The sequence below is a fragment of the Leopardus geoffroyi genome, chromosome C1, assembly GCF_018350155.1.
Source record: "Leopardus geoffroyi isolate Oge1 chromosome C1, O.geoffroyi_Oge1_pat1.0, whole genome shotgun sequence".
NCBI classification, from domain to species: domain Eukaryota; kingdom Metazoa; phylum Chordata; class Mammalia; order Carnivora; family Felidae; genus Leopardus; species Leopardus geoffroyi.
The window spans coordinates 16,626,142-16,643,666 of record NC_059328.1 but is presented as its reverse complement, the minus strand read 5'-3'; the positions used below and the strand labels follow the sequence as shown (position 1 = coordinate 16,643,666).

The following is a 17,525-nucleotide window of genomic DNA, read 5'->3' as shown; positions in this document are numbered from 1 at the left end:
CCCTGGTTCTCACTGGGTGCTGCCCCCACCTGTACTCCGACAAGACTTTTCGGCTGTGCTGCTGAGGGGCTCCGACAGTCCCTGCTCCACTTGGGATGTCCTGTCCCCCTCTAATCCCCATTCACTTGGGTCTGGGACAGAGGCCCCGGGATTACACGGTATGGCCCAGAGAGGGGAGTCTTACCTTGGTCTTGGGCACCCCGGCACTCTATTCCAGGCCCTCTACCTTAAGGATGTGTTGGACGTACTCCTTCTTGCCCTTCTCTACCCTCTCCCCCCCAGGCTCTTTAAACGTGTTGCAAACATCATTTCCAAAGCATCTATATGCTGGTAGAAGTTTAGGAAGGCCTTGTCCAAGGTCATTCGTCTAGTTAGTCCATGCCCTTCCCACTGTGCTGCTTAGCCTCCTACAGCAGCCCCCAGGCCCAGGGCGGAGATAACTGGATTGTCAAGGGATCACTCGGCCCATTTCCCACCTCTGCACACATTCACCTTCGTGGCTGGAGCCCAAGGGTATGTTACCATTATCCAGAGCCACCCAGCACCCTGTAAGGATTATTGCTTACAACAGAGGGCTCCAGCCTCTCTCCAAAGACCGCTTAGGCAGGGGCACTCCTGCATAAAGGCCCTGTGGGCTCTGGACAGGGATCCATTCGAGCCACTCCACGACTGTCCCAGGAGACGTGAGCACAGAGCCACCCTGCCCGCCCGCCTTTCCCCAGCCTCAGGGCTGACCTGACCTTAGAGGACCTCTGGATAGAACGCGCCTCCCCTTGCCTTTCACGCTGATTCTTCCCGCAGAAATGAGGTACATCCTGCCCGTGTGCGGCCTCTCGGTTTCCTCGTTGGCTGCCAGCAACGTGACATTTTCAGCTATTTACCACAAAAGGTTTCTGCTTATTTTATACTCATCCGCTCCGCACTTTGTGCTTTGGGGCAGTTGAGATTCAAGAGATAAATGAAAAGTGGTGGGTGTTAGAAGGTTCCCCGAGGGTTCAGAGAGAGAGAGAGAGAGAGAGAGAGAGAGAGGGAGGCAGGGGGAGGGAGGGAGAAGAGAAACATGAAGGTGCAGGAATGGACACCCGCCTCACTGCCAGCCATCGCAGGGACCGGCTGACCTCCACGTGAAAGACTTCGCGAACAATTACAATCTCAACGCTAAGCTCATTAAAGGCACACCTGGAACCTCCCTACAGTTCTGTGCGGCAATATCCCCCATTATAGATGGGAGTGGGGAGGGGGGAGGCTGAGAGGGTGTCTCCCCCAAGGTCACACAGTCAGAAAGTGGCACAGCTCGGACATACCCAGGTGGCGCACCTACGCCCATCTCTGAAACACTGCAGCACACTTGCTCCCTGGGAAGAGGGCTTCGGAAAGAGCCTCCACGTGACAGGACAGCATCCGTCCGCCCCACCCCACCCCCCCCCCCCCCCGCAGGCCAGGCCGTGCTCGTGTGGCCTGAAGGCACAAGAGCCCCGAGGACACCAGGCGTATCAAGCCGGTACCCATCTGACAGCTGGCCAGAACCAAAGAGGAAACAGGTCTGTAACATCACAGTCCATTTGAAACTCAGGCAGCACAAGATTTTCAAAGTACGTATTTTATTTATACAGAATAGTGCAAGTTAAATGAAAATAATGGTTTGTAATCTAATTTACACAGCACCAGGTGCTGGCTAGTTGTCCTGACCGTGGCGGGAGGTGTGGCTGGCCTTGGGAAGAGAAACGACGAACGTTTCCACGGTTGGGACGCAATGTGAATTAGCCCAGGAAATAATTTTTCTCAACGTGATCCCCAGAACACAGGCGGCTTCCCTCGTCCTTAGAGGCATAGCTGTATGCGCAGGAAGTTTCTGAGTTCCGGCTGTGCTTTGAGCCTTTGGCCCAAGTCCTACCAGCCCCAAGGTTTTCCATGACAACAAAACAATCATCAACTTGCTTCCGATACCCTCTTCGACCCACAAATCTTACTGTTCATCCCATTTCTTCCCTACAACTCAAGGGACCCTGGGATACACTGGACCAAGCAGAGCAGGGCTGAGGCTGCGGCTCTTTCTTTGGGAGGAATAATTAAAACATCCCAGCAATTTCTCTGTCACTGTCCAGCTTTCCAGTCCCGATTTAATAGAAATGCTGCTTGTCCCCTACAACCGTTCTATGCGAGGTTACCAGTTTCTTCCATCCCTTAGGCAATTCATAGATCTCAGGCACATTGAGATTTAAAGGCACAGCCCTCCCATCTCATTAATATGTCATCAGCCTGTGGAGACCGCGACAACACCTGCAGTGAGAAACTCTTAGGGCCCATCTCATCTTTCTCGATTCTGAGAGTACACCTGATTTATTGAAAACCATGAGCAGAGTAGGCCACCTCCCCCACCCCCCACCCCCCCAACCCATTTGCCCTGTCGGACTGGACCTCATTTTGTCCCTCAGCACCTGACCATCAGAGCTCTTCCCTGGGGCATGTGGCCAACGCCCGTGGTTGGTGGGAGAGGAGGGTCGGTGTTTCCGCACAGAAGCCCTGGACGGATCACCAGGATTCATCAGGGAACCCAGGATTCACAGCAGAGACCCTGGCACTCGCCGGGCTCAAAGGCTTCTAAACATAAAGCTTCTGAGACAGAAGAGACAGGCTCTTTGCCTCAGCCCCTCTGCTGCCCTGCCGGCCCCAGGTGCTGCTCAGGTACTTGGGACAGTCCCATCTTCCTCGGGCAACCCTTGCTCTTGAATCTCCTATTTGTCGTCTCACTTACCTGGGATGGCAAATCCCGTTCCATAAATGATCCCCATTATTCCCACAGAAGCAGACTCCAGCTTGGAATCTGACTGCCTTTCCACTCCTCACCGGCTGCTCCACGAGCTCTGGAAGCAGAGAAAGTCTGTGGTCCTACTGAACGTAGCCGGGAAGCCCACGGGCTCCTCCACTCCACCGCAAATGCGCCGGGGTTCAGCCTGGAGGCCAGCAGGGCGCACCCCTGGCAGACACCTCTGCCATAAGAAAGCAAGTGACGGGGACCAAGGAGAGCACAATGACAATGTCCTCTGTGGCAGACATTCAGAAGGTCTCTTGGGCAGCAGTGGGAGGAAAGAACAAAAACAGCAGAGCTAGAAAAAGTCTTCCTACAATTAAAATCCACACTTAGGCATCTCTGGGGAGGGACACTGTAAAATCACCACCACGCAGTGCCCTGCAGAGGTCCACTCGGAGCAATGACTAAACTCAGGACGCACCTTTCCTCACTGTCGACTAGAAGCGGCACAGGGTCCGTGCCTCCTGCCGAACGGGCCACGGGGCAGTCGCGCACCTAGCACAGGTCCAACCCCTCTGTTTGGTCCCAGCCAGTGAGCTGCGGGTCTGGCGATTCTGGAGGAAATGTGTGGCCGTGCCACAATGTGGGGCTCCACCGGAGACCTGAGAAAGGATTTCTCAGTACTTGAAAAGATCTGGAACCTGGTTTAAAAACTTCAGCCTTCCTTCATCAGGAGACTTTTTTAAAAAGAAAAATCACTTTTCCCTACAGGCCCTTAGCAATTACGTTTCTATTTGTTTTTCGACTAGAAGGGATTCTGACGGCGCTGCAATCCCCAGCCACCGCCGAGGCTCGTGAGGAGCGGCACTCTTATCCGCCGGGCTGGCCCCCGTGGCCCTGTAGGCACGGGCCACTCCATTCTCTTCCGGAGGGTTTCGTCTGGTCCCGAGGGGTGATTCGGTGCCACTCTGCCAGTTGCAGATCGAGAGCTCTCCCGGTCTGACAGCTCACAGGACCGCAAAACCCTCAGAAGAGACTGCCGTGGCAGGAGCAGTGAGGGCTTCACGTGGAGGCCACGTCTTAAGGGTTTGAGCACCATCTTCTGGTCAGGTTTTGGCTTTTGAGGACTTGCCTTTGAAAACTTCATTTACTCCACAATGGGAAGATCCCTGAGCCGACAAGCTCAAGTGACTTGCATATCAAAACGAGGACACGAGTGGAGGCAGGAGCAGTTAGCTGCCTGGTGTGCACAGGCCTGCGCTGGAGCTCACCGCCCACACTCAGCCAGATGGCCGCAGCGAACGCCCTGGTCAGCGGCAAGGCTCCGCCTTCCGCCCTTCCAGCGGGGCGCGGAGGCGGTGAGGTCCTCACCGGGTCCCAAATTGACCCCCTGCCCCGGCTTGTACGGGGTGACGCGAAATGTGCTCGGCAAGGAGGCGTGGGCTTGCGGGGGGCCGACGCAACCGGGCACTAGCTCCGCGGGGGTCAAGCCCCTCGCCGTGGCTGGGAGCCCTGCCTGCTGTGTAAACACTGCACTAGCAGACTGCGACCTCCTGGCACCGAGGAAAGGAAGACAAATGCTAGTCGTTCCCTCCAAACGGCGGGAACCTACATCCATCTAATTGCACTTCATAATGGATTCCACAAACCATTAATTATCAGATTATATTTTAGGAACCGCACAAAAAAAACTTGGTGAAATTCAGACTCCAAAGGCTCACGACCCTGTGGTAACAGCGGCAGCCTGGAGAGTCGGACGACAGGCCCCTCGCAAGGCAGGGGGAGCGTGGCCGGAGGAAGAGCCAGGGGCAACCACGGGCACCACCGCACCCGGCCCGGCGCTGGTTCGTTGGCCGTAACACCAGCTCCAGAGTGAGGGAGCCAGGCTTGCGGGCCACGTAGGCATTTCCCGCTCTGACTGGAAATAGGGGTGAGGGGAATGCGGGAAGGCTGCGGGAACCAGCCTTCAGGTACAGAACACCACGGAAAACATCCTGGAAAGGCAGGGATTGTCTTTGCGGCGAGACGGCCCCACACTGACCGCTTCCTGCACAAACACGGCAAGGCCTCGTCTGGGGAAGGGCTGACGGTCCTGACGAGGTGGGACTCGGCATGGAAGCGAGGCCTTCCCACGTTAACACGCTGCTCCCCATCCACCGGGAGTGGGCTGGGCCTCCGGAGCAGATGGGAGGATGACAGGGTGAGGAAGAGGCCAGTGTGCACCAGCCTGGGGGGTCTCTGGATGGTCTGTTGTGCTTTGCTCTCATTTCTAGACGGCCAGAAGGCACCGGCAGCCCCGATCTGTGGGCCGCTGTCCCCCACACCCCTGCCATTCTGCACAGGGAAGGCTGCCCCCGATACGTGACCGCCGTCCCACAGGCACCTGCCATTCTGCAGGGAAGGCTGCCGGCACACAGCCCGTCTCTGGTGCCCTGGCCACCAGCTCCCGTCCCACTGCTCATCACAGAGGCCACTGCAGTAGGCCCGTCCCCTCTGAAGGGCAGCGGTGTCGGTGCCGATGACTCCAACACTGTTGGTTCTATGAGACCGAAGTGAGAGTGTTCCGTTTGGTGGAGGCTAAGATGCCCACTACTCGGGCCAGCCGGGGGCGGAGGGCAAAGGGCAAAGCTGTGGAGCGTTCTCTCTGCGGCAAACGCAGGACCCTCCCCTGGATGGGCAGCCGCTCACTTGGCCTCGCCACAGATGAGGGTCACGGTACCATCTAGCAAATCCTCCACGGTCACCGCCACAAGCTCAGAGCTGGTCTGAGATGTCTGTGAATCCGGCAAGGTCACAAACACCTGTGACCCAGCAAGCTGGGTCTCCTCCAAGGTGATCACCTGCTCCGTCGGGGCCGCTGGCTCTGGGGTTTGGATCACCTGAAAGGGAAAGGCCGCGAGACCGCTCTGGGCAGTGTCCACAGTGGGCTCCCCAGAATTTACGTGGTTTTCGTCTCATGCTGTAATGATGATATTTATGTTTTCACCTGAGGAGAGCAATTACATGTGCCTAATGGGAAGAGGCAAGTCTAACACAGCAGCGATGCAAAAGAGAAGGCAGGCAAACAATTTAAATAACTCCGTGTGCTAAATTGCTATAATTTAGCTCAGTACGCCATCTCAGGGTGCCCGGACTCTATGATTACCCACCGGTGAAGACGGGCTCAGTTTCTTACACTGGGTTTTCCTGTCTCGAGGATCACGCTGCAGAGGGGAGCGCCACTAAAAGGAATGCTACTGAAGGTGGCCGGTCTCAGGCTTGACCACGGAAACAGAAAGACTTATCGGAAGCCTTGGCTTGCCAAAGGCGGGGTCTCTGGCCCTCAGTCAGGCAAAGAGCCTTCCTTGGAGGCTGTGTGGCTACAGAACTTGGGAGCAGGGGCGAGTGGAGGAAATGTGACTTCCGTCAGCTCCCTCGTGTGGCTCCCCAGGCTGGCAGCCCCCCTCCAAGGCCACACGGACTTCTTCCAAATCCGGGTCACCTGTTCCAGACAGCCTTCCCATCCCAGGGAGAGCCAGTCTGTTTCGAAACACCCATTTCCCGCCCGGACCTCCACGCTGATGCTCGTGGCCTGTGGAGCTCGGGACAGCTTGGTGCCCCCTGATACTCTGAAACCAGAGAGTCCGTAGTGGGCACAGCCGCCCTGGCCCTTGAGAATCAGCCCGGAGTGAGGAGCAGAGCGCTAGACCTGAGGGGGCAGAGTGGGGGGGGAGGCCAAGCTCAGTCACCTGTCTGTGCTGTGGGGGTGAGGGGACTAATTCTGAGGTCTAATAAAAAATCACCCGGGATAGCAGTTTTCAAACTGTTTCTCCTTATTCTTTAGCATCAGAAACCTTTTTCTTCCCCCTCTTCATAAGACATCATAACTTACCAAGAATCCTAATATATAAAAAAGATCAAAGCAGAGCCATCCTGGGTGACACAGCAGCAGGGATTTCCCTGGAGCCTGCCCACCTGCCTTGCTCTCTGCTCGCACAAAGGCCCGTAAGAACACGGCTCACAAAGGACTCATCTGTGGGGCTGGACAGCAGGACGTTCAAGCAGTTAACGCTTCCGTTCCAGTCCACCCACAGACGATCGACAGAACTGGGTTTCCTTCCCTCCTCTACCCACCCTCGCTGGAGAAGACAGGAAGGGCAGGAAGAGGACCAGGGACACAGACAGGGGCTGGAGCAAGCTTAGTTTTGAAACATCAGAAGAGGCGAGCTTCCCCCCGGGAAAGGTGAATAGCCTTGACACACCCAATGTGTTTCGAAGGTGTCTCTGGCCCTGAAGGTGGTTGGTCTCAGGCTTCAACGGCAGGGGTCCCGACAGAGAGCTCACTCCCTCTCCTCTGAGGCCTCCCGCAGCTCCTGCCGTACCCCAGGGTGTTGTGCAGAAGATGGGGAGCGTGTGAATGAGGAGAAACCAAGCTTGTTGTGCTTTTGGAAATTCTCGTTCCAGGATCCCTCTACCCAGGGGCCATCTGCATGTGTTCACCAGGAGACCAGAATTTTCTGTTTTGTTTGGTTAAGAGGTCCAGAGAGACTCTTCTACAAGGCCCTCTTGGTCGTGAATATAATTACTCATGGGACCCTCTGGGAGCCCGAGAGAAAGGCCGGGTGGCGTGACACAGCTGCCTCTAGAGAAGCCTTAGGAGCCCCGTGTTAGCACCCTCGTATCCGAAGGCCCCAGCATCACCTGCCCCACCTGTGAGGCTGCTGCTGGAGTCTCAGAGCCCGTCACCTTTGGGTGTTCAGATTCCAAGTGGCCATCAAGCTGGGCCTGTGCGGTGAAGAGCTCCCCGCAGAGCTCACAGGGGAAGGTGCTCTCTGACTGCTTGAAGTGCTCCGTGGTGACGTGGTGTTGCAGTGCTCCCGGGAAGCGGAAAGTAGCCGCACAGTACAAGCACCTGAACGGCTGCGACCCTGGAAGAGGGGGACACAAAGGACGGGCTGTGGGTGGAACGACTGAGAGAAGGAAGAGCAGGGACAGGGGAGAGGCCGCGCGGCCGGGATCAAGGTGCAGATGCAGATGTGGGTTCTGAGGGGCCTGAAGCTTGTAGCTTTGGGGGATCCTCTTTAGGAAAAGGAACGCAACGTGAAAGATACAGGAACGGGCCCCACGCAGGTGAGAGGCACAGCAGCACAGCACCAGATTCAGGCTCCAAGTGCCTCTGCTGAAGCCCATTCTTCACTTAACTGCAGGTAAGGGTGCTGCTGATACTACACTTCATCAGGTCCCAGAGGCACATTTTAACATCCCTGACACAGAGCCAACGGCATCTCACGACTGCTGCGGGCCAGGCGGCGGGCGATGTACAATTACCAATGGCTGCACGGGGACGGACGTCTAAGGTGGCGGCACCAAGCCCTGCGGAGTGTGCGTCCAGGGCTTTGAAGGAAACCCCCGAGACGGGAGCAGCGCACGTTGCTAGCTCACAGGAACCAAATGGCTGAGGAGGGACGCGGTAAGCGGTGGGCGCTCAGCTACCTCCCCAGAGCAGGACAAAGGGGGCTAGTTTTCCCTAACGCTCAGGGGACCAACACCGACGGCCTGCGTGTGTCCGTCCCCAGTGCTGCTGATGCGGAGTAGACATCACGCACGACAACACACGCCCTGGCGGTCAAACTGAGAGCTACTCTGAGAAGCGGCTGCTCACCGTGATTTCTGTCTACCTTCCTCCCGATGTGCACACACAGGAGTGCGTACAGCCTACGTCACATTAAGTCCCAAACGGCACTGAGAATGGCCTGCAAATTCTAAGTGACAACTAAGTATAGTTTAATTGGCAGCAGTGTTTCTTTCTTAATGGCTCATTAAAAACTAGCATTTCAGGTTTGATGAGACATAGCCCTGACTACGATAATCACAGTGGCGCTGGAGGGATGCTCACCGGGGTCGCACCTCCCGTGTTCGCTGGGTACGAACACATTCAGTTTGCAGTTACGCCGTGAGGAAGGAGGCACTACGATTGTCCCCGTTTAATAGATGAGGAAACTGAGGCACACGTTGATTAAGGGTCCTGGGCCGCACACCGCACAGCCGTGGACGGTGGAGAAGAGCATCCCCGGGGCGGCGGGGCCCAGGAACATCGTGGAAGGGGCACTGACCTGAATGCTGGCACTTGATATGAACCTGCAGCAAAGCCGGTGTGGGGAAGAGCTCCTTACACTGGTCACACTCGTGGAACTTCGTATCTGCGGGGCACACAAGGAAAGAGGTGCTGGGAATGAACAAGAGGACGGCCCTCTCGGGCTGGAGGGACAGGGCTGGGGGTGGCGGTGACGGCGAACACTTAGCCAGCGTCCCCCGGGGCCGGGAACCTCGTGCCTACGACCTGTTAGTGCGGTCTAGTGTAAAGAGCACCAGATCAGAACGGGCCGCCCGGAGGAAAGTAGGGCTGCCGTGAGAGGGGAAGGAGAAGGCACCCACCAGAGCTCAGCGTGCGCCTCGCACACAGGAGATGCTTCAAGCCCGCAGTGATTACCCCGCAGACTGACCTGCGAGGTAGGTATTAAGAACTTTCTGAAGAGAAGGAATCTGGCTCAGAAGAGAGCGGTCACCGGCCGAGGTCGTGCAGCCGATCAGTGCCGGAGTCAGGAGTCCACCCAAGCCCATCCGCCACTTCCCGGGTACCATGATGAACCACTGTCGCTCAGGGGCCCGTAGGAGCTTACGGTGCTCCAGGCCTCTGGGTTTGAGAACCACCGCCACTCAAGCTGCTGCTTACCGTTACCGACGGGCCAGTGCGGTGGTGTGCTGGGACAGAACGAAGGCAGTTGCGACACCACACCACCGGAAGTTGGGGTTGTGGACAGAGCTCAGGATGCTGTCATCTAGCCACTCTACCCGTCAGCTCCCACCCCGTCTACAGGCACCCGAACTTCACCTGCATGCTCTGCTTTGATGTGCTTCTTGTGTTCAACGGTGTTGGAAAAGGTCTTGTCACAGGAGCCGCACTGGAGCGATGAGAATTTGGAAGATCGATGATTCTGAGCGGCAAACACATCAGGGTGGTGGGTCCGGTTGTGGTACCACAAACCAGACAATTGCTGCAAGGAATACGGCACACGTTAAGTCTTGGAACGTTCCAACAAGCTGCAGAGTTCACCAGGCCCTCGTGAGACAAATGAGCTTATGGGTCTAGACCCACACTCTTACCTGTCACACGGAGAGCCCACGTGAGAGGAAAGGCTGGGGAACAAGGCACCCGTGTATTTGCCAAGAGGCTACTATGGGGCAGGGCTCAGCCTGGCCCTTCAGAAACTTCTCACCCCTCACAACAAGCCTATGAGAGAGGGGCCAGAACCTTTCTAGCGAGGTGGAAGCTGAGGCACAGAGGGGCTAAATGATTTGCCCAACGTCATATGATTTAGTACAGAGCAGGCCCAGGATTCAAACCCTGGCCTTCCACCTGGAGTGTGTGGGCTGTATCCCACTGCCTCCCAGAGGCCCAGGGAAGCAGCAGAGACCCTCCTGGAGCAGGAGCATTTGTCGTCCCTGCTCCATAAGCAACTGCTACTCCTTTCTGGGCTCCAGGACAGCCCCGAGACACTGTGCCTACAGTTCCGCTTTCCTAGAGGCCAAGCCCCGGCCTTACTCGGCTCTGTAACCCTGACGTCACAGCACCAGCTCGGCACAAAGTTAGCGCTCCATTTCTGTTGAGCTGAAATTAGCTGCTGTGCTTCTCTCCGTATACCCAAATCTTACAGTTGTCACAAGAACCACTGTTTTCTCTGTAGTTTTAGAGTCGAGTTTCTCGTATGTGGTTTCTTTTCAGTTCCATATGGGGTTTCCCTTCAATCATATACCAAATTCGAAGGTGAAAAAGCAGACCCCCTTCCCTGGGAGTTACACAACCACCACCAGCCAGTAATTGTGCTAGATAAGGGAGTTCCAGGCAGTGTTATGCAGCCATCGTCACTCTCACATCCCTTGACACCCAGGGTCAATGGGTTCCACAGAGTGTGAATGTCCGCAGGGAAAAGCAGCATTCAGCTCGTGACAAGGCTGAGACCTGAGAGAAGAGGTGTAGGAATTCTCGGCAATTAAAGCTCCCAACAGCGTTACTCTGACCAGATCACCCTAGAGAGTCTGAGTAATTACAAGCTGCATCCTTCACGGGAAGCGGCCACACCAGCGTCTCCAGGGCTCCCAGCAGATTGGAGGGAGGGCAGCCTGGGGACAGGGGGAGGCGCTCCTGGCAGAGCCTGAGGTCACCTGGTAGGCCTTGTTGCAGATCCCGCAGCTGAAGGGCTTCCCCCCGACGTGGGTCACCATGTGCCGCTCCAGCATGGAAGGGGCGCTGAAGATCTTCCCGCACGTGGGGCAGGGGTGGTACTCCTTGGAGTGGACCTCGTGGATGTGCTTGCGATGGTCCTGCAGGGTGGGGAAGCTCATCCGGCATTTCTTGCAGTCGTAGGGATCTTCTATGTCTGGTGCCACGGGCCATCGTGAGAAGAGACGGAGGGGAAAAGATACGACAGGCAGCAGTCAGTGAGACGCGGGCCGTGTGCAGCTCCAGGTGCCAGACTCCGTTCAGACGTCGGGCACGGCCGCAGACTCTGAGGACCAGCTGCGAGCGCGGTGGTCACCTGACTGCCCCCTACCTTCGTCCCGGGAGGAGGGACTCCCCCGAGGCCTCTGTACTAACCACCTCTGCGGCATCAAGCGGTTCATCCCGATTCCTCACGTTACACCCTCCAAGTTAAATTCCGCGTAACTACTTTGCACAGAGTAGTGCCCTTGCTCTTTCCCTGCTCGCGGTGGGCATTTCTGAGTTTTCTCGTTTTCTACAGAGATTTCCAGCAAACTCCCCGGAGCATGCTATCTCCTTTATTGTCAGCACATGACTGACAGGAAGAAGGCTTCCTCGCTCCTCGCCTTAGACTCAAGAAAAAAAACATTTTCAATGTTTAATGAGTGCCATGCGACAGGCATGTTTTAAGTGCCTTACACATATTAACTCCCTTTATCCTTCCAATAATCCTACGAGTGGGATCTATTATCATCCTATTTTAGAGATTAGGAAAAGCAAGGCTAACAGACTGCCTGCGCAGTGACATGAGTGGGAATGGCTGAACTGGGTGACAGTCCCAGCTCTCATTCCCGTGGCCGTGCTCCGAGCCACCTGCTTAACTGGACATGCCAACCCTGCAGTGAGGCCTCACAAACAAGAGCCAGCACCGATGCCCGAAACGTGTGCTGTCCCTTTGGCAGGAAACTTCAGTTTATTTTTTCTGAAAGCAACAGAAAGCAGAATATTTTCATCCTTTGCCCACGAGCCAATCCTACACGTGCACCGAGTCAGATTAATTCAAGAATCTGGACGCGCGGCCGCACTCGGTGTCATCAACTAGTTTCCCTGTGGACATGAGCTCTTGAAATCTCAGTTTACGCTGCTGTCAGGGCGCTCTGAAGCGGTTCTCCGCAAGCCATGATGCGGGCCTGTGACACAGGTAAGGAACAGTTCAGGAGAGGGGCCTGGATGCTGGCCTGCCACCGGGGACGCTTCCTAAGACCCAGAAGTCTTTGGGGTCCTCTGCGTCTTGACAATTGACCGGTCCCGCCCTCACCCCTCTCCCCGGTAATGCTACCAGGAAAAGGAGACCAGAGGAGCATGGCATTCAAAAAGGCTGAAAGGACATAAAATGATGGCACTAGATCCAAGCCAGATCTCACTCATCTGGGAGCCTCACGAGCTGGATGTGGGGACCCAGGAACACCTTGGGGGAAGGGGGCAGCCCTGTGTATACCTCCTGCGTCGTCCACAGTGTCCAGCCCCGGGCTGGGCACAGAGGAGCCCCAACAATGTCCTTTGCCAGCTGGCAGATAACAGATTTGCATGGGTCGACATTAAGTACATGTTTGTGAAGCCCTGTGTTTGCCGACAGCTAGAAACTGGTGTGTGGGAAACAGAGGCGGGGAGAGGAGAGGGGAGAAGGGAAACAGAGGTGGGGAGGGGAGAGGAGAAGGGAGAAGGGTATGCAGGGTGCATGACGTGCTAGAGAGACCGGCTTTGACGGTGACAAATGGCATCTAGGAGGGCTGCTTTCATCCAGTAACAACATCTGGCATTTAGTGAGCATTTCTGTGTCACGCTTTACACGGGATACCTCACTAACTCTCACAGCGATCCAAGGTGGTGGCATCACTTTCTCTCATGTACAGAAGGGGTATGGGAGGCTTAGAAAGGTAAAGAAATCTGCTTAAGGTCTCAAGGAAGAAAACGGCAGGGTCAAGATTCAAGTCCAGGCCCGTGTGATTTCAGAGCCCAAGCTCCTCCTAACTCCCGGGGACACGGTGTTGATCACACGCCTGCTGCTGGAGAAGACGCAACGTGGCCAGCCACACACCACACTGGCCATCTCCCGAGGCCGGAATGAGGACGGAGTTTTCTTTACCTTCCTATGTGTGTGTCGAACAGTAGCACATCTTTGTATCAGTGCCAGTAGAAGGGGACAAAAATGCGGGCAGACCCCACTGACCAAGTGGCCAGGGGAGCCCTGGAGAGAGAACGTGGGGCAGAAGGCTTTCAGGGCGGCGTGAGCAGGGACCACGTACAACGGTGTGCATGAGCTCAGACAGCGTCCGGCCGCTCCTATGGGGAAGGCGGGTAGGGCTATGAGATGAGTGGGGGTGGGAGGGGGCGTGGAAAGAGAAGCTCGGTGGACTAATGGGAATATTCTGGTGCTCTGCAGCCTGTTATCAAGGATCTCCTTCAAGCATAATTTGCCTTTGTCAGCCAAGCAGTACCAGGTGGGCTAAAAAGGAGACAAGGAAACAGCCTGAACGTTACATGATGACACGTTAAAATGGGATTTTTCTTGGAATAGGAACAAGGGACTCGGTTTTGCAGGAGAATCGGGGAGGGGAAGGCAGCAAACGGGGCTGGCTCTGGTGGAGTGTCACTTTCTGTCATGATTGCTACGAGCCCTCTCAGAGCCAGAGCCTGACATCCACTCCACAATCTCGGTACGTACTGTGGAAGGTGTGCAGGTGGATGGACAGGCCATTGGCTTGCCGGAAGCCCTTGCCACAGTCCCTGCAGACATATGGCTTGTCCCCGGTGTGGGTCCTCACGTGGCGGGACAGCTCAATGGACTGGGCGAACACAGCATCACAATACTGGCAGGCATACATTTTCCCTGGAAGCATACACGAGTTTACCCATTAGAAACAGCACCAAACATTTACGGCATTCCTAAAACAAGATCACACTGCAAGGCACGTGGTGGGGAATATGATCTGGGAAGAGGACATTAAACCACAAGCAATTTGCAACACACCGGGTGAGAGGTCTGAGCCCCTCTATCAGCGGCACACACACACAGCGGATGGCACAGTGTGGTCTCTCTCCCCTGAGGAATGAGGACAGAGTTCTCATCACACAGACTACCCATCTGCTAACCAGGCCACCCCAAGTATGGAAGAGCTCATTCCACTCCCAGGAAAGAGATACATCCTCATGCCCAGAAATTCTCATGCCCAGGTACATTCTCATGCCCAGATACATCCTCATGCCCAGGGTCTGGATCCCTTGCCACAGCCACAGTGCAGAATTGTGACTTCACGTAAAGGTGATAGACGGGGACTCAGAGAATGGAAGCCTTCTCCTGCTGACTTGCTATAAAGTTATTATAAATCATTTGGCTTCTCTATTTCCTCATGCACATTATGAGAATACAATGACCAGACTGCCAAAGACTGTTAGAAAATACAGGTACAGAGCAAGGCTCGGATGCCGGCATCTGTAAGCCACTCGACCAGCTGTGCCTCCAATGTCCATTATGGGCCAACAGAGAAGTGGAGAAATCAGTGAGGCAAGGGTCCAGGTCCCCCAAGCCCTAGGGCCTGCTTCAACGAGAGCAATCAATGCCATTTTCATTGTTCACGTGTTGGGCTTTGAAATAAGATTCGTTAGGGAAAAAAGGGTTTCTTCAATCAAGAGTGGAATTAAGAAGCCCAGGACTCAGCCCTTGGCCTTCCTTATTCACACTTTGTAGAGAACCTTATCTCGGAGCTCAGATGCCACCTGTACCCTGACGACGCCCACGTTTTTGTCTCCGGCTCCCAGCTTTACCCAGAACTGCGGACCTGCACATCCAACCGCCCATCACCCTCCTTCTCCGCCTGGAGGTCTAACCGATACTGCAGACACAGCTCCCAATTCCCTGTCCCCAGCAACCCCAGCAACCCCAGCACCGCCCACCCCCACGCACTCCAGGTTCCTCACCACAGTGAATGGCAGCACCATCTAGTACTCAGTTGCTCAAGCCAGAAACTCCAGGCCGCCCTAAACTCCCCCCTCACATCGGCACCCAGCCCAGCGTGGGTCCTGTACTTCTGTGTCAACAACGCATTCTCAAACATGAACGTTTTACAACCGCTCCTAGCACAGCTCCAGCTGAGCGCCTCATCACCTCCACACCAGATGACTGGCCCACCTTGCCTCCCTGGGCACACTCTTGCCCTATTACAGCTGACAGGCTGGAGTCGCCAGAATTAACTCCAAAACCCCTAAATCACATCCTAGGGATCTTCTGCTCACAACTGTCCTATGGCTTCCTGCTGTAGAATCATGGCCCTCAAGGACGTCCGCATCCTAGCCCCTGAAACTTGGGGATGTGTCCCCTCACATGACAAAGGGGGCTTTGCAGATATGATTAAGTTAAAGATCTTCAGATGACAGGATTATCCTGGATTATACCAGCAGGCCCAACATAATCACCAGGGTCCTTGGAAGAGGGAGCAAGGGTCAGAGGAGGAGGCGGGATGAGGGACACAGAGGTTGCAGCGCCACGGCCACGAGCCGGGGAAGGCAGACAACCTCTAGAAGCTGGGAAAACAAGGAACGAGTTCTGCCCCAAGCCTCCAGAAGGAACACACCTGCCAAATTTTGACTCTACGCTCGTTAAAACTTCTTTTGGCCCCCTTACCTCTAAAGTGGCAAGATAATACGTTTGCATTGTTTTAAGCCACTGTGTGTGGTAATTTGTTACAGCAGCAATAGAAACTAGCACTTTCTGCATAACAACCAGTCCCGACCTTGACTTACAAGACCCTTACAGGCACCTGGGTGGCTCAGTTGGTTAAGCGTCCGACCCTTGGTTTTAGCTCAGGTCGTGATCTTGCGGTTCGTGAGTTCGAGCCCCACATCAGGCTCTATGTAGACAGTGCAGAGCCTGCCCGGGGCGGGGGGGGGGGGTGTCTCCATTTTCCCTCTCTCTTGCCCCTCCCCTACTCCTGTGTGTGCACACGCGTGCTCTCTCTCTCTCTCTCTCTCTCTCTCAGAATAGACAAATAAACTTAAAAAAAAAACAACAACTTAGAAAACAAAACAAGACCCTTACGAGACCTGGCCTCTGGCAACCTCTCCGGCCTTACCTCTCACCCTCTTGTCTCGTTTACGCTGCTTTGGCCCCTTCTAGTTTCCTGTGGTCTCTCAAACAGGCAAGGCTCATCCCCACTTGGAGAGGGGGTTCTGCGCCTGTGAGGCTTTTCTAGATCTGCCACCGGTTCCGGCTCTCACTTCACTCGGGTTTCCACACAAACCTCATTTCATCGAGGCCTTCTCTGACGACACAGAGGGCGCCCCACCCCAGCCCTGCCGCCCTCCTGCCGCTCGCCCTGCTTTACTTCTCGTCAGGGCAAGTACTACTATCTGACTGTATATTACACCTTTGTTCATGGTCTCTCTTACCCAGTGGGATGTAAACTCCACGAGAGCAGGCTGTGTATAGTGACTCTGCCCCTGCTACCTGGAATCGTGCTCAGGAAAGTCATTCAGTCAGTAAGTGTTTACTGAGTGTCTATCTACTCTTGCTAAGTACTATTCTAAGTTCCAAGAATACGCAGTGGTGGGGGGAAAGACTAACAGCCCTACCCTCAGGGAGCTGGCATTCTGACAGGAGGAGACTCACTAGAAACACAGTAAATTAATGAAGCAGATAAGATAGCCGGTGACAAGTACTGTGGAGACAAGCCACGCAGGGGAACGGGGGCTGGGGCTGAGATTTCACACGGGGCGGTCAGGAAAGGACTCACGGGAAGAAGTGTGAATAAAGAGCCGAAGGAGGTGGGGAGGGATGAAAAGCATTCCAAGCAGCGGGCAGGACAAGAATGCAGGGCCCACGGCAGGTATAGCGGAGAGAACAGGGTGTGGGCAGGGGAGAGGTCCCAGGGGACCTGGTCACACGGAGCCTGGCAGGCTATCGTAAGGCCTTCAGATTTTCCACCAAGCGAGGCAAACAGGCTTCGCACACAGGTTTTGAGCAGAGAAGGGGGAGGATATGGTTTAGTTTTTTGTTTTTTTGTTTTTTTTTTCAATGTTTATTTATTTTTGGGACAGAGAGAGACAGAGCATGAACGGGGGAGGGGCAGAGAGAGAGGGAGACACAGAATCGGAAACAGGCTCCAGGCTCTGAGCCATCAGCCCAGAGCCCGACGCGGGGCTCGAACTCACGGACTGCGAGATCGTGACCTGGCTGAAGTCGGACGCTTAACCGACTGCGCCACCCAGGCGCCCCTATGGTTTAGTTTTGAAAGGATCCCTGGGGCTGTGGACTGAGAACACAGTCCAGGGAGAAGGGGAGAGCCAGGACGCCAGTTGGGTGGCTATTCCCGCAGTCCGGGTGAGAGGACGGTGGGACCGTCACTTCCACAGAAATGTGCCGAACGATGCAGAGATTCTCCCGAGAAGCCTTCTCTGACAACACACCTCCCCTCTGACTGGACTAGAAACCCCTCCCTCATTCCTCCATCTCCCTGGTGTTACTCCCTGTTCCAACGG

General features: G+C 55.3%; 1 protein-coding gene across 3 annotated transcripts in view; it reads right to left on the bottom strand.

Moving 5' to 3' along the window:
• Positions 1-1,584: 1,584 nt before the first annotated feature.
• ZBTB40 (zinc finger and BTB domain containing 40) overlaps positions 1,585-17,525 on the bottom strand; it is an 80,496-nt gene continuing 64,555 nt past the window's right edge. For all 3 annotated transcript variants that reach the window (XM_045476061.1, XM_045476060.1, XM_045476062.1), the window contains 6 exons: positions 13,717-13,881; positions 10,955-11,169; positions 9,624-9,786; positions 8,845-8,931; positions 7,442-7,659; positions 1,585-5,631 (listed from right to left, as the gene is read on the bottom strand). In XM_045476061.1, the coding sequence (XP_045332017.1) occupies positions 5,437-5,631; positions 7,442-7,659; positions 8,845-8,931; positions 9,624-9,786; positions 10,955-11,169; positions 13,717-13,881 (1,043 nt within the window). In that variant the 3' untranslated portion in view covers positions 1,585-5,436. The remainder of the gene's footprint in view (positions 5,632-7,441; positions 7,660-8,844; positions 8,932-9,623; positions 9,787-10,954; positions 11,170-13,716; positions 13,882-17,525) is intronic.